This window comes from Drosophila busckii, chromosome X (assembly GCF_011750605.1).
Source record: "Drosophila busckii strain San Diego stock center, stock number 13000-0081.31 chromosome X, ASM1175060v1, whole genome shotgun sequence".
NCBI classification, from domain to species: Eukaryota; Metazoa; Arthropoda; class Insecta; order Diptera; family Drosophilidae; genus Drosophila; species Drosophila busckii.
The window spans coordinates 10270753-10298585 of NC_046608.1; the positions used below are offsets into that span (position 1 = coordinate 10270753).

The 27833-nt window shown below is 41.4% G+C and overlaps 1 protein-coding gene across 1 annotated transcript; it reads left to right on the forward strand.

Moving 5' to 3' along the window:
- Positions 1–282: 282 nt before the first annotated feature.
- Positions 283–27627, forward strand: LOC108606476 (midnolin homolog). Its single transcript, XM_017996603.2, has 4 exons — positions 283–1993; positions 15188–15275; positions 24746–26620; positions 26681–27627. The coding sequence occupies exons 1-4, from the start codon at positions 1347–1349 to the stop codon at positions 27416–27418; spliced, it is 3348 nt and encodes a 1115-aa protein (XP_017852092.1). The 5' UTR covers positions 283–1346; the 3' UTR covers positions 27419–27627.
- The last annotated feature ends 206 nt before the right edge of the window (positions 27628–27833 follow it).

Sequence of the window (27833 nt, forward strand, 5' to 3'; positions counted from 1 at the left end):
TCTAGCCAACTTAACCAAATATTACAATAAGTAAATATCACATGGCAAAAACGCGATACAAGATCCACCACTTTGTTTACATTTTGAACCTAAGCCCGCAAAATATAAGAGAAACCAGAGCAGCAATAGAGATGAAAAGGTGCAAGCGAGATGCAAGTCACGCAACAAATTGAGCTGCTCACTGTGGAATGTGAGCATTGGAGTGAGTTTGAGTCGAACTCGAACACGATATGCTTGTATTCGTTTTATTGAAAATGAACCGTTGAACGCGTGCGACGCTGGACGCTGTTGTAATTTTTATGTCGGAAGAGAACGGACGTGTGTGTGTTGGGGCCGCCGCCGCGCTTGCAATTTGACTCTTCGACTTAATAAATATAAAATAGTACCAATACAAATCGTCGAGTGTGTGTGTGTGTTTGTTAAGCAAGTACAAATTCGAAAAATTTACAAACATACCGGGCATCGGAGTCGTTTTGAAAACAAAGTCTAAACTATAAAAGCTAAAATTATATATTTTTTTTACAACTATTATTATATACATACATGTATCTGCTGCGCGTGTGTGTGTGTGTGCCAACTAAAACGGCCTAAACATAAGGTTACATTTATACTACATAAATAACACATACAATATACATGCGTACCTAAAAGGGAACAGTTAAAGCAACAGAGTCAAACATAACCAACAAGACGACCGACGGAAGCAGAGACGAAGAGAAGAAGCCAAAAGACAGTGCGTGTGAAACTGTAAACCAAACCAAACCAAACCAACATCGTTTCGTTTCGCAATCCCGGGAAGGAAAAGCAAGCCCAAACACGCGCCCGCCCGTAAACGTAACTGTGTTCCCCTTCCACGCCGCCTAACTAAGCTAAGCTAACTTCCCCCCGCAAAAGACTCCACCACTAAAGTTGGCGTTGGCGTCAAGCTTTGGGCAGTAGCAGAAGCAGCGCAGCAGCAGTTGCCGCGCGTAGTAATAGACGAATAAAAACTAAGAAGAAGAAAATTCAAAGCAAATAGCAAAAGAAGGCAGCGCAGTCGCCGTCTACGCTGACGTACGTGCGTGTCTCTCTTACTCTCTCTCACTCAGGCAGTCAGTCAGTTCAGTTCAGTCGCAGTCGCGCGTGTATGTGTGCATAAGGTGTGGTGTGTATACAAAATCGATTGAACTAACGCCGCCGCAGCCGCTGCTAACGTTAACGTTGACGTTGACGACGACGTTACGCGATTTTCGACGCATTTTTTTTCTAGTGCACAGAGAGTTGTTGCTTCATACTTATTTATTTTTTTTTGTTTGTTGTTGCGTGGGTGTTGAGTGTGTGAGTGAACATTTTGTGCAACTGCATCAATGATGGATAAATCAACAGCAACGAACGCGGCCAAAGCCGCAACGGATGCCAATGGCCAAAATGAGGCAGCAGCAGCATCAACGGCGGCAGCAGCAGCAGCAACAACAGCAAATGGCGCTGGGTGTGGCAATAATGCCACTAACAACAGCAGAAGCCACGTTAGCAGCAACAATAGCAGCAGCACTAATAACAACAACAATACCAATGGAAATGCAAACGGCAGCAGCAACGCCTTGCAACGTTTATCGCGAGCTGCGGCCATGGTAGCAGCAGCAGCCACAACAAGTGCTCGTCTCACCAACAACAACAACAATAACAATAATAGCTGTAACAGTTCCACAACCGTTGCCACAACAACAACAGCAGCAGCAGCAGCAGCAACGTCGACAGCAGTAGCTACAACTGGAAATGGAACGGGAATGGTAATGAGGGGAATGAGCACATTAACTGAAACTGTTGGAACTACTGGCAGCAACAATAACAACAACAACAACAACACAATGATTAACCTCAATATTAATACCACAACCGGTGGCAATTTTGGCGTCAGCGTTGAGCCGCACATAAGCGTCGAGAGCCTCAAAAAGATTGTGGCCAAGAAATTGAAAGTGGCCAAGGATCGCATCTGTTTGCTGCATCGTGAAAAGTAAGTAGCCAATCCAAACCAACCAAATTAACTTCTTATGCCATGTGCTCGCAGCTTTGGCTTAATTTTTTATCTCTAACCTAAAAAAAAATTGTGGGTTAAACAATGACGTAACTACGTATTGTTTGTCGACCATAAGGGGTTAATTTGTGGGCAACAAGTGTTAATGAGCACAAAAAAAGAGAGAAAACTACCATTTGAATGGCATTTTATGTGGGCTAAAGCTAAAAATATATGAGTACGCTTATTATTTGAGCTTTTGTTTAGTAACTATTATTATCGTTAAATATTTATCGTATATGACGACTGCTGCTGCTGCTGCTGCCTTTGTTAGGCATTTTGCTGTTTGCTTTGTTTGTGTTATGTGTGCGCAAAATCTAGTTGAAGCAAATTAAATTTAACTTAAAAATACCAAAAATACAAAAAAGCAATAAACGCCAAGCAGCGCTGCCCTGCCGCTGCCAGCGTCGCTGCAACTAGTTGCATTGCCGGTGCAGCGTTTGCTTGTATATGTGTGTGTGTGTGTGTGTGTGCAAACAAAGCAAATGAAATGAAATAAAAACACAACAACCAACACACTATACAAAATGAACAACAACAAAAAATGAAACGAGAAAAAAATACTAATTTTGCTGCCTTTGGCTTGGGCCTTGCAGTTTGTGTTGGCTGCGACGCTCTCTCGCTGCTGCGCTGCAGCGCGCGCGCTCTCTCACTTCTAAAGTACTCGTTCTCTTTTAGTTTGTGTGTGTGTGTGTGTGTGTGTGCTGGTTATGCTGGTTATAACTGTAAACATGCCAGCAACGTTACTTTTTCTTCGTACGTATGGTAAATGGTAAATGCAAAGAAAAAAACAAAATATTCTAAGCACATTGTTTAAGATTTAAGCAGAAACATATAGTGTGTGCATTATCTTTTCGATCTGTGTATGTACAATACATTTTTTTTGATATGTATGCATATGTTTGCAAATTTTTAATTCTTTCTTTTTGTTGCTTGACTGATAAGAATTTTTACCGGCAACGCGCTTTGCCTTTGACTTTGCTTTGCGTTTTTCGTTGTTGTTTTCGTTTTGCTTGTTGCGCGCTTCGCCTTTGCCTGCTCTGCTCTTTGTGTTTGTTGTTCGCTTTGCTTGCATTCCTCTCGTGTTACATCTGTTTTATGCCGCCTGACACTTTGCAACAGCAACAATAACAACTAATTTTATTTCTCCTTTTTTCCACTAAAGTTCATTTCTTGTATCCACTTGAGGCTCTGCGCCTTTGCCAGTGTTTTGATTTTGATTTCGTTTTTTCCTTTCCTGCCGAGATTTCATTTAAGTTTTTTTTTTTTCATTTTTTTTCGAGGCGTTGCTGCTCAGCTTAGTGCGCTGCTTTGCTTTTGCTCTTTGTTCTGTTGGCTGCAATCAATTTTTGTTGTTGTTGTTGGCTTATCGGTTGGCTCATGAGATGCGTTGAGCGTTGTTCTTGTTGTTGGCGCTAGGGCTGGACCCTGGGGGAGCGTACTGTGCCCAGTATTATATTTTTTATTCCTTTGTTGTGAAAGTTCTACGACCACCCAAATTGTCAGATGTTGTTTAACCCGCCGAAGCCATAAAATTGTTCGTCCGGTTTTTTTTCACAGGCCAAAGCCAAAGCCAAGCTTATGCGCTCGCTCTCTTGCTTCCTAGCTCATCTCTCGTTCTCGCTCTCGCTTGCTCGCTCGCTCTTTCTCTTTCTGTGTATACTGATAACGCTTTGCAATCCACCACCCGCAATAGCTTTTTGCCAAAAGCCAAACAGACAGACAGACAACCACACACACACACACACACAGATATACACATGCATGTGTATTGGGCCATTACTATGCCTGCACATAAACTAAGACACTGGGCAGCCAAAGTTGCATAAATGAATATTTTGCTGGCACTTATAAAGTCACCACCAAAACTGAAAGCCCACCACCAAGACCAACACCATTCAACCAACCATCCATCCGTCCAAACATCCAAGAGCAAAGCTAAGCGAGACCACCACCACCAAAAGAAATAACCATTGACACCATTCCCGTAGGCGTCGGCGGCGTCACCAGCATAAACCACAAAATGCCAACATGCAATGTGCCCCAAGAGATGCCACATTGAAAATTGGATATGCAACCCTTCCTAAATAATTCCATACTATTTGTTTAATTAAAATTAAATTGGCCGCTTTAGCATAAATAGCTGCTGAATAGGAATATTCCAAAAAATATAATAACTGATACATCAGAGCAGCCAAAGGCTATATAAGTTGGATAATTCAGTTTATTTTGTATATCAAACAAGTAGTGTAGAGAATCTGTTAATGCCTCTTAGATTATTAAATTAAATTGCTAATTATTTGGCTAACGCTTGGCCTTTAGCTTTGGCATATTTAATTCAAACTGTAAATTGCACAATAGCTAATACATACATATATGTATATATTATATTTGTCTTTAACTCTGACTAGTGCATAGAGTTTGTTTGCTAGTGTATTCTTTTCGATTAACGTTCATATCAGTGAGCACACAGGAATGGCTGGGGGCAGTCTCCAAGGTGTTTGCTGCTGTGCGCCAGCGTCAGCGCCGGCAGCGACGCAGCGACGTTGACGCCTATGACATAAGCTAAGACTAAGACCCACATGTTTTACACTTTGAGGGTTCGGTTCTTTGAACAGCAGCAGTCGCAGCCGCAGCAGCAGCAGAGAGAGCGGCGATTGCGAGAGCGAGAGCGAACGTCGTTTCGTACCGAGGAGCGTGTGTATCTGTATCTGGAGCATGTCCAGGCACACACAATGTAGGAAGAAGTTTTGCTATATACACTTTGCACTATTGATTAACCAATAGCTTAAGCTGCGTACATTTTTAGCTGCTGCAGTTATTAAAATATGAAATTTTCGAAACAAAAGAAAGCATTTGACAGCGCGTCACGCTCAGCAGCGGTCGCAGCAGCAGCAGCGACGTCATTAACTAGCCAGCGCGTGTGTTTTTTTTTTTTCGTTTCATTTTTTGTTCCAGATGCCGTCGTGTTGATTTTCATGCTTGCTGCGTGTGTTGAGTTTCGCGCTCTCTCTGTCGCTCTCGCTTGGCAGCATTGCGAGCATGTTGAGTTTTGTCTTTTTTCTTTTGCTATCTATTATTGTTATGTTTTTTGTATGCTGCGACTGCTTATTTATATTATTATTTTTATTTTTATATTTTTCGGGGCTTGTCTACTTATCTGCTCCCTATGCATGTGTGTGTGTGTGCCGTTTGTCTGTTGAAGCGTGTAGTTATAGTTTTCATTTTAGGCGACCTTGTAAATTATATTACTACAAATTTATATTGGAAAGGCGCACAGATTGAATTAAATAAATTAGCGCTAAAAATAGCGCAAATAATTGCGCAATCGATTATGGCTAAAAATATAAATGAAAAATTTCACTTAAGAAGAAGAAGCAGCATTTGGCAATGCTTATGTTGGAATTGGAACAGCTGCTGTAACTAATTGAATTATTGCAACAATTTAAATTGCAGGGCCTTGAAATGCTTTTTTTTTTCGCTTTTTTCTACATTTTTTTTTATTGATTTAATAACAATAATAAATTTAGTTATTACATTTGCATTTGTTGAAGGGTAAAGCGTATACAAACAAACAAAGCATATAATAAATTTAAATGTGTTTATGTGTGTGTGTGTGCGTGTATTGTTGCTATTGCTGCGCAGTTTTAACTTTTGTTGTTTAGCTTTTGTTGTTGTTGTTGATTAGGCAGGGCTGCTGGGCTGGCTGTCTCGACTGAAAGATCTTGTTTGAAATATTGGACAGCGTGCCTTTGTTGTTCTCGCTTATTGTTAGTCTCTCTCGCTCTCTTTGTGTGTGTGTGTGTGTAGATCAGGTTACAAAAAATACGACTCGCTGCTCTGTGCTCTGCCCTTTGTGCGCTGTGGCGTAGCGTCGCTGCTGCTGCGGCTTCTTGCACAACACGCAGCGCCGCAGCGCAAGAGTTCGCCCTAAGCAAGCGAGAGAGGTAGAGACAGTGAGAGAGAGAGAGAGAGAGAGAAAGCGAGAGCGCAAAACTCGTTTTTAGTTGGAAAGTTTATAGCACAACCTGTGCCGCTGTCTACCCTATCATGTGCCCCCTCTTCTCTCTCTCTCTCTCTCTCTCTCTCGCGCTCGCTCTCTCGCTCAGTTGAGCTGCCTTTGTGCCGCTTCAGCTACGCCCGGTCGGTTGGTCGGTCGGTCTACTTGACCATTTTTTCCCAAGCCCCACAAGTGCCCCACCAACCTCAACCCCCCTGCACGTAAAAAGCTTTTGGCCCAACGCCTCTGTGCTGCAGCAGCAACCCTTAGTCAATAAGAATTTTCTGCCAGGACTCCAGCCATGTCCATCCATCATATGTTTATGGCTTTAACTCTACTGCCTGCCGCATTCAATAATCATAAATAAATGCAATGTATGTTAATGTAAAATACAGCATTGGGGCATTTGTTATAAAAAAAAAACTCCATAAAATCGCCATTAATGGTAATGTGTATTGTTTAACAATTTGTCTGTTGTAAAATCGCTTCAATTATTGCATTACAATGAATAAATGATTGCAAATTTAAAACGGATTTTGTGAAATATGAACTACAGTAATGGCAAAAATAAACTTAAAACTTAAAAACAAGCACACAATAGTAAATAAATTGAATAAATATATGCTGCGTATATTTTATAAATTTATGTACATTATTAACTATTGAATTTCATACTCAAAAGAGTCAGAAAGTAATATGTGTGTGTTGTTTAACAATTTGTCTGCCTTAACTTAAATAACAACATTTATTAAAAGATAATAAATATGCATAAATGATTGCAAATTGAAACAGAACAGAATTGTATTTGATGAAATCTTCTAAGATTATTGAAATTGTTTTGTGTGCTGACGATTTGCATAACATATGTTATGTATTTCCTTTTCGCATCAAATTTAATTCGTTTGTAGCTAGACAAAAAGCTGCAAACTGCAACCGCGTGCCATTAATAGAGAGATACAAGATTTGTATTTGTATCTGCAAGATACACGCACACACACACACACACACAAACTACTAGATACATATGTATTTGCAAATTAAATTGCTAACGGCACGTTTGCATGTTTTTAGCTCTGTGTGTCTGTCGTCTGTGCTTTGTGGCATCGTCTGTAGCTGTATCTGTATCTTGCAGATACATTTGGGGTATTTTTTTTCTGCCGCTGCTGCTGCTGCGCTCTCTTTTCTTTAATTATGCCAAATTGCCAGGCAAGTCGATCCGAACGACGACAACTTATCTATTTATATGCTATTTTTATATGTGCATATGTTTATAGAGTAAACCAAACCCGATGCCGACTCTTTGTTGCTGCTGCTGCTGCTGCAATGGTTTGTTTTTGTTTAACGGTGTTCGGTGGTTGTATTGACGGTGTCTGCTGCTGCTGCTGGAGGTGTCAATGCACCACAGATGCAAAAGCTGTTGCTCCCTATATCTCACTGCCTTACATACACACACACATGCATAGAGTGTGTGTAAATGTGTAAACATTGTTGCTGTTGTTTACAACAACTGTTGATAATTAAAATATAAGAAGCCAAGTTATTCAACTTGCAATTTTTATTTTGGCAGCAGCAGCAACAAAGAAAGAAAGATGCAAATTGCTACGCTTATAGCTATGATGAAATGCAATGGGAATGGGCAATGGGAATGGAACTGTGCATGCAACACGCATGTGGAGCAGCCAGTGTTGTAAAATAAATTAAAGTATTATACACTAGACTAACTAGACTAGCCCAACTGAATTATATAATTAAAATCAAATCAATATATAAAAATATTTAAAATAATTATTTATACTCTAGACTTGGACTTACATTTTAACTAGCAATTTTATTAGCTAATATAAGTTGAGAGTCTCTAACATTTTACATATAAATCTGTGAAAATTACTATGTTTAAATAACAAATTATATTAGCGTCAATGCTTAAGCCTTCAAAACTTTTAATTACTATTTGAACTATTAATATCTAGCATTTTAGCTATTTAATATGTTGCCATATTCAGTTGAGCTGCATTCATTCATTCACTTATTCAAAATGCACTCAACGCGTATATCAAACATAACATTTTGCAATGACCTGCAAGTGAGTATATATGTATATATACATATATAACAATTTGCATTTACATAAAGTTGCATTCATTCATTAATTTCTCACTTGTCTCAAACATTTTGCGAGCGTTTCATTCAGCAATTCCCATAGGGGGAGCTCTCAATACGTTGTGGGAGTTGCAAGCTGTGCTGGGCAACGAACATAATGTATACATACAGCCCACACACACACACACACGCACACACATATGTGTATAGAACTTGCTTCTAATGCCAATTGCTGCTGCTTGTTTTTTTTTTTTATTGAGCTGCCTTTGTTGCCATTTATTTATTTTGTTTTTCCAAATGCAAAACAAAAACTTACGGCATCAATAACGTCATCAGCCCCCCCCCACACACACGCGCGCCCCCTTCTTAGCGCCGCCACTGTGATCTCGTCGTGGCCGGCCGGCAATTGAGCATGAGCTAAAGCGCAGCATGTGTGCGAGTTCTCGCTCTCCCGCTCTCCCACTCTCGCGCTCACGCTCTGTCCAGCTTGCGCGCGCGTGTGTGTGTGTGTGTGAGTGTGTGGGGGCTTTTTGTGACTGTTGCTGTTTGCTGCTGCTGCTGCTGCTGCTGCTGCTGCGCGTGCATGTGTGTGCGTGTGAATGCGCGCGCGCGTTTCTGTCGCAGTCGCTGCTGTCGCTGTCTATTTGCATTTCAATGTTTGCCCTTTTGCAAAACGCCTTCCGGTGGCTGCTGCGCTGCCGCCTCCGCTGCCGCTGCCGCTGCTCTTGTCAATTTGTTGATTATAGCAACGTCGACTGTGTGTGACGCTCGCTGTTTGCTTCGCTGAATCAATAGCTCGAAATTAGAAGCAATCGCTAATGTTGCTGTTGTTGCTGCTGTTTTTTTTTTTCTTTTCATTTCGTTGCCTTGGCACAGGGAACGGAACAATATTGCCAACTGTATATTGACAGTGGGCGGTGTGTGTGGGTGGCAGCAACGAAGGTGTTTGCTATTTTTAGTTGCTGCCGCTGCTGCTGCTGCCTCTGTGATTTCTCATTGTTGTTTGTTGCTGCTGCTGTCAGTCTGTTGTTATTTCTTTGTTTAATTTTCGGTCTTTGTTTCTGCGCTGCTGCTGCTGTGGATGCTAGACTAAGCCAACACCACCCAGTTAGCCACCACCCAGCAGAGCCGTCAGTCAGCTCAGCTTGGATGCAAATCGCCACAGGCTTTGGGCTCTCTACACTTTTATTTTTCTTCCTTTTTTCATGGCATGTCGCCATCGATTTTCTATGCAACCCTTTGCCGAGAGCTTTTTTGCATTGCTTGGTGGTTGCTGCTGCTGCTGCTGCTGCTGCCTCTGCTTAGAACTGAAGTTGGGTGCGCTGCTGTTGCTACCTGCGCCCAACATTTATTAAATATTGCTGCAGCTGACCGAAAGGCGCAGTCACTGCTATACACACGACCTGGCAGAGGCAAGACAGTTGACCATATGTTTGAAAGTTAAGCTGCTGCTGCTGCTGCTGCTTCTTCTTCTGCGCCAGCAGCCATATTAATGTGGAAAGTCATCAACACTAACGGCGGGTGGTTTGGCTTGGTTGCTGCTGCTGCTGCTGCTGCTGCTGCAAGAGCAACCCTCAAAGGAAAGCTTCTGCAACTGCTCCCTGCTCTTGCCATACGGCGAAAGCTAAGCCCAGTCGAGTCAGTTGAGTTTTTAGGCTCTCAGAGAGGCAGCAGGCCAGGCAGTCGCTGCTTGCTTCGCTTGGTGGTGCTGATGAGCATTGCTTTTGGCCATAAATGGGTGTGTGTGTGTGTGTGTGAACTGAAGCTGTAATCAAGGTTGGCATTAACTGACTTTAAAGCACAGTCTCGAGGGTTGGCAACAACATCACACTTAAGGGCTGAGGCTGGGGTTGGGCAGGTGAGCTCAGCAGCTATTTTATCGCTTTATCTAGCAGCCACTATATAGATACAGCTCTCTCTCTCTCTCTCTCCAATCAATAATTGCTTATCTAGTTTGTTTTTATAGCGCCCCAGCTCTGGCCCCTAAAAGGACCCGCAAGCCAAAAGTTATTGCAACTCAGCTCCAACATGCTTAGAATAATTAATTAAATTGCAGTTGGCAGCAACTTTTATCTTTGCTGTTGCCGTTTCTGTCTTTGGCACTTGTCAAGCTAACAATTAGTTTGTTAGTTTGTGTTGCTCTCACTATTTTTCTATTGTCACATAGACGCAGGCAAAGAGCAAAGCCAAAGAAACAAAAAAAAAAAAATGAGGTGAAATGTCTGTGTGTATAACAAACGCGGCAACAATTCAATTAGCCAACAAAAAAAAAAAAACAGAAAATTAAACCAGATCTCTCTCTCGCTCTCTTGCTCTCTCGTTTCAGCTGTCTTTGTATTGCGTGCATATAAAAGTTAATATAATGTTAACGTATTAGATTAGAAAAAACAACACAAATTTTTTGCCATTTCCGTGTGAGTGAAGCAGCAGCAGCAACGAATTCTAAAATTTCATTATGCAATACTCTCTCACATTTACGTCATAAACATTATCTATGCTTGCTTTAGTTAGTGTGTTTATTAGTTAGATGTACTTTATGTGTGTGTGAGTGCTAAGCAAATGTTGTAGATAATATTGTGCGGCGATAATATTTTGGCAACAATGTGCGCAATTATTGTTAAAATGTTGCTCAATATGTTAACAATGTTTTGCTTTTACAAATATGAAATTAAAACTAACTGAAGTTGCCAATCAGCTTATTGATTAAAACAATTTTTAGTTATCAAAATTATAACAGAGCTGGCTCAAAACAATTCGAAATATTTTAGTCGTTAATTTTGAATAAATGAAATATGTAAATTATCGATATTATCGATAGAAAGAAACGAATTCATAGCACTTAATAATAAAATTTCTAGTTAGATTTAGACTTGATTTTGGTTTGAGCTTTTATTTGCTTGTTTTGTTGAGCAATTGAAATTTCAATTTCAATTGAGTTTTGTTTTACTCAATTCACAATTACAATTAATCAATTGGCAAAAATACAAAGTTGAAAATGGAAATAGAAAATTTCAATTGTGGCTTTGGCTGTGGACTAAGCTCACGTGGATTTCACTCGTGCGTGCCAGCGAGCTTGGCTGCCAAGTACAGTTGCCCTTGACAGCTTTGACAGCAAAGCTCCACACACAGACACAAACAAACACACACACACACACAGACACACAGACATTTATATAACCAACCGCCCCAAAAATAAAAGTTAAAGCCTAAACCAAAACCACATCAGAGTGTGTTGCAGACATTTAGACGTCGCTTTGCTTGCCGCTGACTGCGTTTTCAACATTTATTGCTGCTGCCGCCTGTTGTTGTATTTGTGTTTGTATTTGTTAACTGTTTAAGGCGGCAGCAGCAGCAGCCACGTGAGCTGCGCTTATCCAACCGACCCACATGGACAGCAAGGCGGCGACGGCGGCGGCTGAGTCCAGGCAGTGCAGCAGGCTCTTGGTGGTTGCTTCAGCAGCTTCAGAGTTTATTATTATTATTATTATTATTTTCATCTGCTACTTGCGTTTTTCCTTGAGCGCCGCTTTTGGTGGTGGAATTTTTCTTTTTGTTTGCTGCGCGCTTCGTTAGCGCGGCATTGTCAGCTTCTATTTCTCTCACTTCAATTGCTTATATCCTGTGTGTGCCTGTGTGTGTGTGCTTAGGTCCTGGACAACGCACTTAACATGATAATTTACGCACACAAACGCACACACATGTGTGTGTAAGGTGGTGGAATTTTATGTTTTGGGCAAAAAAGCAGCAAACAAAGGATCAGCAGTGTGAGCGTGAGCAAGAGAGCGAGAAAGAGATCAACATACAGTTTGAGAGTTCGCTTGCCCAGCTGACAAGTATACAGTTTGAAAGTCACAGCTCTTGGCGTGTGTGTCTGTCGTCGCGTGTGAGAGCGAGAGAGCAAGCGTCTGGCCTAGGCCTGGGCCACTCGTTTGGCCTTCGTCGTTGGCGGCTCTCAAGCGTCGCAGTCGCAGTCGCAGTCACTGCCCGTTGTCTGCCTATTGCGTAAAAGCAGCGACGCAGACACCCCCGCAGACAATAGAAAAAAAAAAAGCCCAAAAGCAAAAGCAGACGAGACTAGAAAGCAACACACACACACACACACACACACACACCTTGCTAATCTCATACACATACATATATGTATGTATTTAGCTTTAAGCGCACTTTAAGTCGGCGTTGAAACTCTGCAGCAGCAGCAGCCGCACATGCATGCATGTGTGTGTGTGTGTGTGGTGAATTTTTGCACCTGCTGCTGCTGCTGCTGCTGCTGCTTAGGCTTGACTTCAGTACATATGTTTTTTAGTCTGTTGCTATGCCAAGCAGCGCAGCTTGCGCTTACGTTATGCGTTACGTTATTGCTTTCTCCTTACTTTGGTGTGTGTGTGTGTGTGTGTTGCATGTTCATTTACGTAAGCTTCGCCTTTTACATTGCGTGTGCGTGCAACATTTTGCTGCAAAGCACATGCCACGCCCCTTGGCTGACCCAAATAAACGACGTTGCTGCTTTAGTTACCAACAGCCGAAATTTTTCCAGAGCTCTCGTCGAGTCTCGTGTCTGCGCGCGTGTGTTTGTGTATGTGTGCGGCAGCTACGAAATCTTATCAATTCATCAATCATGCATGCAGTCATTTAACGTACGTTGTTGCTTTTGTTGTTGCCCTGGGTTACCGCATCGACGGCAGCGGCAGCAGCAGCAGCAGCAGCAGCAGCAGCGCAAATTCGCCGCAACTCTCTTGCTCTCGCTCTCGCCGCAACATAAAAATCCAAGCAGCCAACACAGAACTGATGCAATCAAGGTGACGTCGACAGCGACGCCAACTGCAGCGTTGAGTTTTTTGAATTGTGTTTTCCTCTTCATCGTCGTCGTCGTCGTCTGCGTGCCACACGCGGTCTAAACTCTTCACTCTCTGCTGCGCTCCCCTCTGCCCGCTCTGGCCAACGCCTGCACATAAAGTTAAGTAATTTATGTTGTGACGCTTCGCTGCGCTGCTGCAGCGCTGCTTTCAGCTTGACTCTTTGTTCTCTGCACAGCCCATGCCCCTGCCCCTGCCCCTGCCCCCAACCCAAACCCCAACCCTTTTGCAATCATGTTTTAAGCCAAGCCCATCCATGAGCAGAGCAAGCATTGAAAAAATTATGTTATATACTTTAGTTTGTTGCATATTAGATAATTTGTTGCAACAATTGATTTCTCTATTGTTTAATGCGTGCTTCAATTGCTGCTGCTGCTGTTGCTGTTGCTGCTGCTGCTGCAATTTGTTATTCGTATTTTTATGCTATTTTTATAGCTTGTGTGTTGTGTGTTGTGGTCGCCGCGACTTTTTGGGTTGCTAGCCAAAACAAATGCATTATCGATAAATTTAGCCTCGAGAGTCTCTTTGTGTGGCAACTGTACTTAATTTGGAGACCCCACCGCACGGACCCCCCTTAAACTGTTTTGTTTTTTTTTTTTTGCTTTTGTTTTTGAGAGTTGAGTGGCAGCCATTTCATTTCATTTCATTTCATTTGTTGTGGCTTCAGCTATTAACTCAAACTGCTGCTGTCAAGTGACAAATGCAACGTTGCCAAAGTTCATTCTACATGCAAATTGTTTTCGGATGTGGTTGCTGGGGAGGGGGGGCTGACATGCAAATTTAAATTTGCTCGATTTTGTTAATTGTTGCCACAATTTGTATGTACATAATTTTTAATATTTTTGTTGTTGTTGTTGCTGTTTAGCTTTTGGTCTGTGCCGCGCTCGTTGCTTAAGTCAACAGACAATAAATAAACAATGTACAATTTGTTGTTGTCGCATTTAACACCTGCAAAATGCAGTCTACCCCAAATTACAACAAAAACAACAATAATATTTTTAATTAAACTCGAAAAAAGTGTCAACAGCGTTTAACTTTTGACTTTTTGCTGCTGGCAACAAAACAAAACAAAGTTTAAATAAATACACAGCAATGGAAATTATTTGGTTAACAACAAGAACAACAACAACAATTGAAACAGCGCAACAATTGTTGGAAGTTACTTGGGCTAAAACCTGTAAAGTGCTTGAACTTTTAATTTTTTTAATTTAATTTTGTTACTTATTGCGCTTTTAAATTGCCAATTAATAGTCGCTGCCCCCCCCAAAACCCCTCGCCTTAGTGCAAGACACGTGTGTGGTCAGCAAATATTTTAGTTAGCATTAAGAACTAGCGAGCACAACAGACAGTGCAAGACTCTGTTTTTTATTTAATATATTTTGTTTGTTTTTCAATTTACAGCGTCTTAAATAATTATGAATATTTTTTGTTGTGTTTAAACTAAACTAAAAGACCTTTGTACTGCGCATTTATAGCGTCTACAATTTTTATATTGCATTTTTATTGTGTCTTAAGCTTTTGTTGCGGCTTCGCTTCTTTTGCATGCGAATGCAAAAATGTAAAAATTTTAAATAAGAATTGTTGCTGCTGCTTGTTGACTGAAGTGGCAAAAAACGCATCGATTTTGATTGTTCAGCCTTTTTATTGTTGATTTTAGCCAGGCTTTTTATTTATCATAAATTTAACAAAAGTCACCAAAATTCCAAAAAACAGACAGAGAGCGAAAAAGTAAAAAAAAAAAAGAAAAAGTGTCGCCAAAAAATGTCATTACGCATAAAAAGTGCTGACAAGGCGAATCAACAATCAGGCAAAAGGTAAAAAAACTCTCGCAGGTAAAGAAATGTAACAATTAAGCGACTGTTGAAACAACTTTGTTGTAATTGTTGTTGTAGTATTTGTTGTTGAAGCGTGGCTTGGAACAACAATTTTTATTATCACGTTAAGCAAACAAATATACTTAAAATAATAAATAAATATGCGTTCAGTCAGTTCGTGCGTATTGATGATGACTGTACAAACTGAAAACTGTTTGTTTTGTTTGTCTGTCTGTTTGTTGCTTATGTTTGTTTATGTGATGGCAAATTAAATGTTGCTCAATTTAAACTATTTAAATTTTGAAAAAATGTAAACTATTTAAAATATTTAGCAAACTATTGCTCATCTTTTTTTTATTATTTTCAGGGAACTGCAAGATGGCACGCTGAGAGATCACAACCTCATGGATGGCTCCAAGATCATTTTAATACCAAATGTGGAAACTGGTTTATTGGTAAGTGTGAGGAGCAGAGAATGCCGCTTAGCTCATAACTTATTAGCGTGGCGATTAAATTGCTGTTATACATATAAAGTGTCGCGTTCAGTTCAAATGGGTTCAATGTCAGTTGTGCTGCTGATCAAATGCTCGCCCCTAAAAGCAAATTGCGTATATTCATACAACAACAATAATTTAAACAATATCAGCAACATTTTAAAAAGTACAGTTGAGCATTGTGGCACTTAACTTAACTCTAACAATAGTAATTAGCTAATAAAATATGCAAAACATTATTGAAAATCAACAAATTAACACTAAAACTAAAGGTCAACAATTTTTATTGAAAGTTGTTTAATTAAAACATTTTCAACAAACAAACAAAGCTAGACAAAGCGATATTTACAAAAAAGGCAGCAGTTTTGTTTTTATTATATTTATAATGACTAAAATATTGACAAAAAAATATTTAAAATTTATTAAAAGTGAAAAAGTGCATTAATTTAATTTAATATAATAATCAATGACTGAAATAATTCCAAAAAAAATTTAAAATTTATTAATATAATATAAAATGTTATATATAGTGCACTGATTCTTAGCTTAGCTAACTTTGCTGCATTTGTTATGCGTTTTGCTCTTTGCTCTTCCTGCTTTTTTATTCTTGGCCTTTGGCCTATGCGCTTATGCTTTGTTTCTTTTATTTTTTTGTTTTTTACGTTTGCGGCGCATACAAATGCAAACTTGACCTTTAGCTGGGACTGAGACTGAGACTGGGGCTGGGGCTTTGTATTGTCGCCCCGTGAATTTTAAGTCAACCAAAACTTTCTCATTAAAAAACGCAGAAACCTTCAAAAGGCAGCAGAGAAAAGCCAAAAGTCGAAATGTGTGTTCAATGCAAAACTCGCGAGAGAGAGAGAGAGCAACAGCGCTGCTATAGATGTGTGGGAATAAAGGGGGGGGGGGGGGGGGGGGGACAGCTGATCAGTGGACAGCCGATTGATTGTCATGCCAAGCAGCAGGCAAATGTTCAATCAACAACAGCAATAAAATACAAAAACCACCCAAAAAAAAAAAAAAAACGAAAAAAATTCATTTCGATTTTCGTTTAAAAATGTTGCATAAATTAAGTGCCAAATATATATATAAAATAAATTAATGCCAAGCGGAGCCGCCTGCATTTTAAGCAGCAACAACTTTAACCAGTTTTAAATATATAAAATACGAATTTAACAAAATGTAATTAAAATTGAATTGAAGCCAAGCAACTAACTTGGCCTAATTCTTTGCCAATTTCTTTCCAACGCGCTTGCGCTCCAGTTTGCTGCACTTACCGTTAGGCGCTTGGAAGAATTATGCGTGTCATGCAACAAGTTGCAGCCACGCCCCAAATTAGCAACAGCTGTTGACACAATTTATCCAACGCCTCTAATTATTGAATTCGAAGCGTTTTAAATAGTTTCTGACCTACAATGCTGCAATCTTTTGTTTTGTTTCTAAACTAAACACAACGCAATATAAAATTTCATAAAATGTTCGTGTGGCGAACAAAGAAATATTTTGGCGTGCAAAGCAAAATAATTCATAAATACTTCTATAGACAACAATAGCAAATAGCAAAAGCGCAAAAAAAAAAAAATAGCAAACAATTATTTTGATTGCATGCTGTCTCTTTCGCACACTCGCAATTTGCATACGCGCTCGACTACAAATTTTTTTTCTCAGCAACTTTTTTAGTTGCCCCCAGCAATTTGTAGTACTAGCAACAATTGTTTGAAATTTCAAAAGTTTTGCAAATTGTATTTGAAGGGAAAAAATGTGGGCAATCTTTAAGGTGACCCGTGCGCTTTGTCATTAAAAATAAATAAAATCTATATAGTATATGCAAATGTTTAAATAGCCAATTAACAATTTGCGTCTTTTGTTCGAAATTTCGTTGCTGTAAATAATGAGACAAAATAAATAATAATTCAAAGCAGGCAGCCAGCAACATTCTTTAACGTTTAATTAAGCATATAAATTATTTATTTGCAGTTACACGCTGTTTGCTATGATATTTTATATTTTTATTGATTCAACAAATTCTCTGTGACGTCAGAGCTTTTAATATAAGTACTATAATTAAGACTGTAATAAGAACAGTAAATAGTGAGTTTGCTTTTGGTTTTTTTCGGGTGTCAATTGCCAGTTGAACAGAAAGGTGAGAATTCGTTGTTATTCGTCTAAGGCGTTTGTCTTAGCCCAGAGGACACTCGAGAGCGATAGCCCGAGAGCGCGTCGCTGAGTCATAAGCCGTTGCTCCTAATTAGCGTCCAAGCACTCAACTCGCACACACAGATCTTTGGACAGGTGCATAATGCATAATGATCGGACGAGTTTGAAATCTGTGTTAACAACTGACAACTGACTGCTCTTCATTTGATTTATTAATATAATACTGAACTGATTGCATCTCTCTCTCTCTCTCACTCTCTGATGCGAACAAGTGTTAAATACTTTGCTTGAAAGTAAAAGTGCTGCTAGTTAACACTAGTCGCTGTCTATATCTATATGTAATACATATATTTGTGTATTTATTTTGGCAAGTACTATACTAATTTGTCCGCTTGCTTATATTGTTCCAATTTTATCTTCGTGGTTCGTGGTCGTGTCTGCAGCGTCGCTTACTCACTCGACTTGTCACTTGAATGAAATGCGACGACGACGACGACCATAATATATATGTATATATATATATATTGCTGCTATTAAAAGTAATAATATTTTGTAAATTTTATGATGAGCGAGCAGCCGCAGCAGCAGCAGCCAGCAAAGTTAAGCAAATATTTGGCAACGTTGACGCGAATTTTATGTCAAGAATAATGTCAAGTGTATGAGCAATCAAAGAGTGGAACGTTGGTATAATGAAACAGACTTGCAGTATGCTATAAGACTTGATTTATTGTGTTTAAGTTGTGCTGAAACGAATGGAATTGGAACAGTGTTGCATTGAAACATGTTTAGATTTGCAAACAACATTTGAAAACACTTGAAACTTAATTCAAAAAAAAATGAAACGCATGGAAATGGAACATTCGTTTTTATATTTATAATGTAACATATTTATTATATTGTGCTCAATTGCACAAGAAGTACATGGAATGAAATGAAACATAATTTTGGAACATTTGTAAATTGAAACATGTTTGAATTTGCAATCAACACTCTTAGTGTAGCTGCAACAATTGAAATGAAACAAGCACATTTCCTATTTAGCATATCTATAAATTATATAGACTATAAGTTGAATATATCTATAGCTTATATAGACTGTAAGTTGAACTGATCTAACGTCTGATTCCCCACCCATTCGACTGTTTGTTTTGCTTAATTTGGCAATGCTGCTGTTCGCTCTTTGTTTTGTCATCATTTCAATTTCATTTCAACTTGATTTCTGTTATTGTTTGACTGCAGCAGCAGCAGCAGCGAAGTCGGCAGCGACGTCGGCAATCAAGTGGGTGGGCGTTGTCAGCGTGTCATGCACCATGACCGACTGCGAATGCTTGAGGCTCGACCGCCCCATCATTGATGCCGCCCCCCGTTTAAAAATATCGTAACAACACATGTACTTTATGTACAAAGTCTGTCCGTCCGTCCATCCGTCCGTTTGTCTGTCTGTCCGCATTTATTATTTATGTCATTTAAATGATGCGCTGGCAGCGCTTGTCAAATTAATTACTTTTGCTTTTTAAATTTTGGCGTATGCTGAAGCTGAAGCCGAAGCAGTTGAGACGCGCTGCTGCAACGCTGCGTATGCGTAATTTACGCTTAATGCTTTTGCATAGATTTATGAAAGTGCAACAAAAGACAAAAGCAAAAGCTCGAAGACAAAGGGCACAAAATTTTGACAATAATATTGCTGCTGCTGTTGCTGGTGGCTGCTGCTGCTGCTGCTGCTGATAATGATGTTCTTGATCGAAGGAGAAAGGCAAGCAGCAGCAGCAGGTTGAAAATGTTGACGCTGCAGCGCAGACAAAGAAAAAGAAAAGAGCTGCAGTCGACGAACGAACGGCAGCAATCATAAAATGCCAAAAAAGAAAGACACACACACACACACACACACACAGAGAGAGAAAGAAAAAGTCATAATAAAATAAGCTAAAGCAACTACGTACATATATAGGAGTGGCCAAATGAATTTATGTGTCCTTTGTAAGCTTGGCCAACAGACAAAAATATGAAATGCTGCAAATCGGAAGCCGCCAGCAAGGAAGTCTGCAAAGCAAACAGGTTAATGGCCAATTGCCGATTGTCGATTGTCAATTGCCAATTGTTGCAGCAGCAGCAGTTGATGCTTCAAGTAATTTGTTGAATATGAGAATGCCCAAAGAACCGTTGGAACAAACAAACGAACCGTTGTGCTCATGACGCTGGCGTCGCTGTCAACGGAAACGCAAGACGCGACGCGACGCTCGCTCATCAATTTCCGTGAATCCGGTTTATCAATTGCAGCAACCTTATATACCACGCCAACTAGTTCGCCAATGCTATAAAGGAAATACTTAAACACGTTTCTCTTATACGTCCATTGATAAAGCGCATTATTCATTGACTTGTTGTCTCAGTCGCTCAGCCGCTCAGCTGAGATTCTCTTCATATCTTTTTTTCAAATGTGAATGCGAAAGTCAATCGCTATTTTGCCATTTACAAATTGCTATTATTAGTTTATTTTAATTGCATGCGGCATGAGTAATAATTGCCATTGGTATGTTGCTGTTGTTTGTTGCGCTAATCAAATCAGCAGCAGCAACAACAACGAACATGCAAGCAATCAGTGCATTAAAGCTGCATGCAAACAACTTGTTGATACACTTTGAGCAGCAAATTGCACTGCTTTGAGTCTGTACTATATGCAAATATAGTTATATAAGCAATCGTAGTGTAATTATGCGCCATAAGTTGAGAGCTTAACTTACGCGCTGAATTGGAAGTTTGTGTGCATTTTTTTCGCTTTGTACTAGGAAATTCTAACTTTTAAACTAAAAGCATTGTGCTGCATTAATAGCACTAGCTATATAGCAAATTTGGTGTTGCTAGCTGCTATAGTTTTTGAGATCTTGACGCTCATACAGACAAACATGTCTAATTTGTATTAATTTGTGCTGCTAATTAAACTTTATGTGTTCTATGACTGCTGCTGCTGCCTGTTGCATACGCCGACTGCACTTCTTGTCTACCCCTAACCAATATTTAATTGCAAAGTGCATGCAAAAAGTGAGTTAAGTCTATTATGCATGCATGTGTGTGTGTGTGTGTGTGAGCGGCGCTTAGTTGGCGCTATTGTTTAGTCGATTGTTAAGCTCTCTGGGCTTTAATCTGGCGCTGTCTATCTGCAAAACGTAAAGTTTTTCCCCCTTGAGCGTGGAAATTCCACACTCAAGGGTCGGCCCCATGTACTTGGCATGTAAATTGCTTATCTGAGCTGCTCTGCTCTGCTCTCTGATTCATAATGAAATCTTTTATATGCTGCTAAAAAGCAAAACTAAAGCAAGTGAAATTTGTGCAACAAACTGTTGGCATATCACACTATCTCATATATCAATGTATATAAATTCTTTAAATATTGACAGATCTGCGCAACCCAGACAGCTTTGGGACTGGTGTCCTCCCCCCCCCCCCCCCCTCGCGCAGCTTGTTGCATGCATTGATACAATTTTTCGCTGTCATTAGGCAAGCGTCATGGCATCCAAAAAACCGGTTAGCAAGCAGCGCCGGTTGGTCAGTGGCTCTCAAACTGTTTGTCGGTTGAACAAGTGCAACTGTTGAAGCAAAACAGCGACGACGTAACGTCAGCGTCGCCGTCGCTGTCGCCAGCTTAGATAACGTAGACAAACAAGTCGCAGTCGCAGTTGCAGCTGGCGTCGCTGTCGACGTCGCTGGCGCCTAGACTGCTTTGTTCTTGTTCACTCTTTTTTTTGTTTTTTATTTAAGCGCATATGTTTATTTATTTCGCACTATAAATGCCGCAGAGTGGGTGGGTGGGTGGTTGGTTGGTCAATGAGGTTGAGACGGGCGCGGCGCTGCGCTTATCAGTAGCCAATTCGATTTGTAACCATGTGTGGCGCCAACTGAAGTGAGCTACGCAAAAAAAATAAAAAGAAAAGGCGCAACAACAAAGCAAAGCAAAGCAAATAAATTCATGGTCAAACAAGCGCTGCCGGCGTCGCTGCCGCCGCTGATAGTGGAACAAAAAACTAACAAATTGTTTTGTACCCAAAATGAAAACACATTTAGCGCCTTTGTTATGTGACTGACTTTGCGTTAAGTGCCCAGCGGTCGAGCCAACACCCCCCACCCAACCACACACAAAGCCGTCGCCCCACACGTGCGCCACTTTGCTGTGCCTCTCAAACTGTAAACACACACACAAATTTGTATAGCACATGCATTTGCATGCCAATTCCACTTCCAATTTATCTTTAGCCTTGTCTCTATTGCTGCCTTACGTTGCGTATACGTAATTATTTAGCTATGCACATATCGCAAATCTTGCCACATGATAAAACTAAAGCGTCGGCCCTATCAGCTTATCGCACTGCACACTATGCAAAGATATTGCCGAGTCCGATGAGTCACAAAGACTGCAGCAAGGATTGGCTGAGATTAATCTACAAAAAACACAAAAACCCCTTAAGTAGTGACTAATTTATTGTTGCACAAAAACAAATAAAAGTGTTAATTTATAGCCCATGAAATTAATTGAAATTAATGCATGCAAAATAAAGAGTTAGGTCATTAATTTAAATATATAATTTCAAGCTAAAATAACAAAATACTTTTAGTTGCAAACAAAAGAGTTAAATATAAAATTCTTCCAAAATATATGAAGCAATAAATTGAAACAAAATATAAATAATTAAGACAAACAAATATATATGTGTGCATAAATTAAAATCTTGCCTAATCAATCAATTAAACAAATGTAAATAATTTAGAAATCAAAAATGTTTAGTATGTGATTTATTTTTGCATGCAAAATATAAAATAAAATGCAAACAAATTATAAACAAATTAAAATGTATAAATTCATCAATCAGCAAATATAGAAAATAAACAAATAAAGTAACAAACAAGCTGCAAAATATGAAATTTAATTGCAATTAAAAAATTAAGCAACAACAAATTAAAAATGTTGCCTAATTAAGCAAAAAAATAGAGACAACATACATTTTGTATGAATTAAAAAAGAAATTCTATAAAATAATTTGCCGGCCTTAGATGTTGCAACAGTTTGGGCCAAACAACTGAAGCTGAAGCTGTAGCTGAAGTGAAGGGCGAGGAGAGTTGCTGAGCTGAGTTAGCTGGGCATGAAGAGATCTCTCGCTATAGATTCGACCGCATGGCAAACCGCGTGCTAAAAGCAAAAAATAGTTATGTTGTTGTTGCTGTTGCTGCTGCTGTTGCTGTTGCTAACGGGTTTAGTGGGACGCGCAGCGGCTTTTCCGTTGTAAAAACCGGTTAAAGCCGAAAAAACAAAACTAAATGGGGGTGGTGGGGCGATATGCAGCCAGAGCGGGGGCGGATGAGCAAACAGACAAAGCTCAGCTGAACAAAAAAAAACATTTAAAGCCACAAACGGCAATTTACACGCAGCTAATAAATTACAGCATTGGTTTGCTGCTGTTGCTGCTGCTGCTGCCGCTGCCGCTGCTTAAAATTAAAATTTTCGATTTCGAAGCTAAATGACGTAAGTTGCGTGCGACAAAATGCGACGGCGACGACGACGACGTCAGTTGACCTTGGTACACTTAACAGCGAGCGAAGCGAACAAACAAGCTGCGACTGCAAAACGAGGGGAAAGGCGGCCCGGCCCGGCCCCCCCAATAGGCTTTTTACTAATAACAATTTTGGTTGCTAAGAGGCCGAGTTTTGTTAGTTTGAAGCTTGCATAAGTTTTGAGGGAAAGTTGCAGCGAAATGAAATGTGCTCATAACTAAAGCGACGACAACGACTGTGCCAAAGGCGTTGAAAATTTGAAATATTATTAGGTCACTGTGTCAGCAGCAACAACAACAACAACAGCAACAATAAAAATTAACACAACCCAGGCAAAGGCAAACAAGAGAGCGAGCAGTGCGTTGAACATTGCAATGAAAATGATTAATTAACCCAGACCTTTAAAATATATATATATATATATAGTATATGTAAAAATCGAGCTTTAGAGTTTTTGTTGTTGCTGCTGCTGCTCTGACTCGTGTTTTTATTATTGTTCCTTTGTTGTGTGTGTGTGTGTGTGTGTGTGTGTATCATAACTTGAAATTCCAATTTGAATTTAGTTTAGACACAGTGTGTGAGCTCTTCTAATTGATTATATCATGCTCAACTAGCAACAAGCGCTGTGAAATCTCAAATAGTCAATATTATAAATAGCGCTGAGTGTAGCCCCGCCGCACATGATGACAAAATATATTTCGAAATTGGCTTTGGGATTCATTCGACTGCAATTGGCTACACCTGCGCCTGTCTCGCTCTCTCGCTCTTTGTATCTATTGGAATCTTGCTTATCAAGATGCTAAGCACATTGATTGGCTAGTGACGCAATTCCCTATTGTTGATGTTGTTGTTGTTCCTAGTTGCTGCTGTTATTAATATTATTGCTGCTGCTGCTCTTGATGGGCTTTTTTTTTATCATAATACAAAGGGGGCGCATTGAATCACGTACGCGACAACAAATTGTTGTTATATTTGTTGTTGAGCTTGATTGTTGATTGGTGTTGTTGTTGCTGCTGCTGCTGCTGCTGCTGCTTGTGGCATGAGCTTGTGGTGGGTGCAAGCGTCACTTTGTTGTTAGTTGCTCTGACTTTTGAATTGAATTGCGATTCGTTATCAACAACAAGAGCAACAATTCAACATCAGTCAGCATTGTTTGCATTGCACATATTTTGCACAACAATAACTTATTACTATATAACAATATTTGCGCTCGATTCACTGCTTAAGAATGTCGAGAATTCAGAGAGACAACTAACAGTGTATTAGCAATCGAAACGTTTGCAATCGACTGCTAGCAATTGTTGATTGTCGTTGTTGTTGTTGTTGATTTCAATACACCAATGTTTGCTAATTACTCGCTGCAGTACTAAAGTCTAACTAACAATTGTTGGTGAAAATCATTGCAATTTCATTTCGATCAAATATTCGAATTCTAGATTAAGCAGCAAAGCTAATGCGTTGGTGAACTCATTGGTGCTTGCTAAGTGGTGTGAATTGGTGACTGCCAATGCTAATTTCACCAACGTTTTGGGATGAGTTGAGGCGATATTGTGGTTGTAGTCGCTTCCAATTGGAGCTAATAAGATTTCACCAATACTAATGTTCACCAACGTCGTTCACCAATGAGCCACTTACCAATGTAAGTCGCAGCAATTTGAACGCGCCTTAGCTTTTGATGTAAACTGTTGTTAGCATTATGAAATTAATTATGAAATTTCTCTTCTCTTACACAGGCACAGCGTCCGGAGAATACAGTTATGCAAGCGCTGGAATCGCTTAACGACTCGCAGGTTAACGACTTTCTAAGCGGCAAGACGCCTTTGAATCTGAGCATGCGCCTGGGCGATCACATGATGCTCATCCAACTGCAGCTGAGCACTGTTAATCCAACTGGAGCGGCCACGGCCGCAACCACCAGCGCAGCGCTGCCAGCAGCCACAAGCAGCAGCAATCACAACAACAACAACAACAACAACAGCAGCAGCAGCAGCACTTCCTCCAGCAACAACAACAACAATAATAACCACATCAATAGCATCTGCACTAGCAATGGCTCCAGTTGCGCATTGGTCAATGGATCTCAGCAGGCGCGTTCGATAGCCCAGCGCATGCACTCGGCCGCACGTTTGGGCAGCGGCCATGTGCACAGTCATCAGCATCCGAGTCTGGTGCATCGGCATCATAGCCACAGCCATCATCATCATCATCATCACCATCATCACAATGCCTCCGCTTTGGCTGCGGGCAGCGCTGGCGGCTCGAGCACACGCAGCAAGGATCCGGAGCGTCGCATGCTGACAGCCGGCAGTAGCAACACCAGCAGCAGCAACAAGACGCCAGCAGCAGCAGCAGCAGCCATAACAGCAACCACAGGTGTAAAGCGTCCCGATCTGAGCTCCATACTAAGCAAGCGCGACTATGAAAGTCTGCAGAATATAGTGAAGAGCATAGCGCTAACCAAAGCGCCACGCACGAGCAGCAGCAACAGCAACACAACTGGCAGCAGCAGCAGTCAGACTGTGGCAACGGAGCAATCGCCCATCAAGTCGCTATCGAATCTCGTCTCGAGTCCTATTAAGACGACAGCCATTAAGAACATTCCCATTGCGTCGAGCTCCAGCGCAGCGGCTGCTGCTGCTGCTGCAGAAACAACAGCAAAGCCAGTGGCTGCCAGTGGCAACAGCAGCTGCCCCAGCGGTGGCTGCCAACAGGATCCCATATCGGCCAAGCTAACTTCATGTCTCTGCACGCGGCTGAACCAAACTCAGTCGCAGTCCCAGTCTCAGACCCAGACTGCAGCCAAGGCAAAGGTAGAAGCAACAGCAAATGCTAACAATACAGTTGCGCTTGTTGCCAGCAGCACACGCGCTGCAGCAGCAGCAGCAACCAACAGCAGCAACAACAGTGCGTTGCATAAGACAGTGAACAATGCAATTGCGCAAACGCGTTCGAAGCATCGTCATCATCATCATCATCATCACCACCATCATCACTATCATCATGCAGCTGCTGCCATGGCACAAAAGTCGCTCGAAACGGTAACAACAGTTGCCAAAACCAGCAGCAGCAGCATCAACAGCATTAACAGCAACAGCAGCGGCTGCAGCAGCGGCAGCAACAGCGAGCTGGATGAAGCTGGTCTCGCTGTCTCCGATACGCGCACGCTGGCGGAGGCGTCACGCAACTTGACGCAAACGCTGCGCAAACTTTCGAAGGAGGTGTTCACCAACAAGATCGATCTGTCCGGCGCTGCTGGCAGCAGCAGCAGCGGCGGCAGTCTGGGCATTGGCTCCGGCATTGGCGCTGGCGAGGAGACGCCACGCAAGAGCGGCTCGGGTGCCGTCATTGAGTCGATGAAGAATCACGGCAAGGGCATCTACTCGGGCACATTCTCGGGCACGCTCAATCCGGCGCTGCAGGATCGCTATGGACGCCCCAAGCGCGACATCTCCACAGTCATTCACATACTCAACGATCTGCTAAGTGCCACGCCCCAGTACAGTCGTGGCGCCCGCATCAGCTTCGAAACACCAGCGAGCAGCAGCAACAGCATCACTGCTGCCAGCAGCACGCCAGCAACATTGCAAGCCGAGCCGCGCAGCAAGCTCGTAAGTCCAAACAGCAACCGATTTCAAATCCAATACTTAACACTCTTTCTCTTTCATTAGTACACCAAGCATCACAACTGCGCCAAGTGCAACAGTCGCGTGCAGCAGCAACAGGCTGCTGCTGCTGCCGCCGCCTACGCTGCCGGCAGCTGCGCCTATGGCGAATGCAATGGCCACTACGTCAGCAAATCCGCCGCTGCCGTCGCCGCCGCTGCTGGCAAATCCTCGTTTAGCTGCTGCAGCAGCAGCAACAACAGCAGCAGCAACAGCAGCAGCGATGCCAGCAACAACAAGGACGCGAAGCCAGCAACTGTTGCTGGCTGCAGCTGTCGCTTTGGCGCCAAGCTGGGCGAGGATGGGCAGCGCGAGCGCGAACACACCTGCGTCAAGTGCGTCGCTCAGCTGGCCAATCAGAAGACCAAGTCCAAGCTGGATCAAATTCGTCTGGTCATGCAGCAGCGCAAGCAAAAGCGCGAGGCGCGCAAGCTCAAGAGCTCGCCCTACGCTGCCGCCGCCGAAGCAAGCGGCGCAGCAGCAACTGGAGCTGCTGCTACTGCTACCGAGTCCAGCTCGCAGTACAGTGGGGTTAGTGCGTTGGTTGCCACGCCGCTGCAGGCCAGCAAGCCCACACTGAGCAGCACTGAGACGGCAGCAGCAACAGCAGCAACTGCAACAGCAGCAACTACAACAGCAACAGCAGCCGCTGCAGCAGCAGCAGCAGCTACAGCTGCAACTGCAACACAGGCAAACGAAGTATCGCCCAATCATATTGTCGAGGAAGTGGATACAGCCGCTTAAATGGACTGCGCTCAACATTATTTGTTGCATTTACTAAATTGTTGCAGAGCTGCAGAGACTAAAACAACAACAGCAATGGAAATTTTCAAAACGCACTTCCCGCACAACAAGAAGAAGCAGCAGCAGCAGCAGACGCAGAAGCAGCACACATTTTAATATGCAATTGGTCTTATGCGATATTTAAAACAATGGATAAACTATAACTTTGATTCGTTCTACAGTCATTTAATTATTTTTATTTGGCATTCGAGCTGGTTAAGCTACTCACACTCTCGCAATTGTTTGAAACAACAGAGAAGGAGCTAGAGCGCGCTGTTAAATTAATTCTAAGCTACTTAACAACAATAACAATTATCAGCCAGCTGCATATATAATTTAGCTTTAAACAAATAACAACAGAAACAATTGTGTGAAT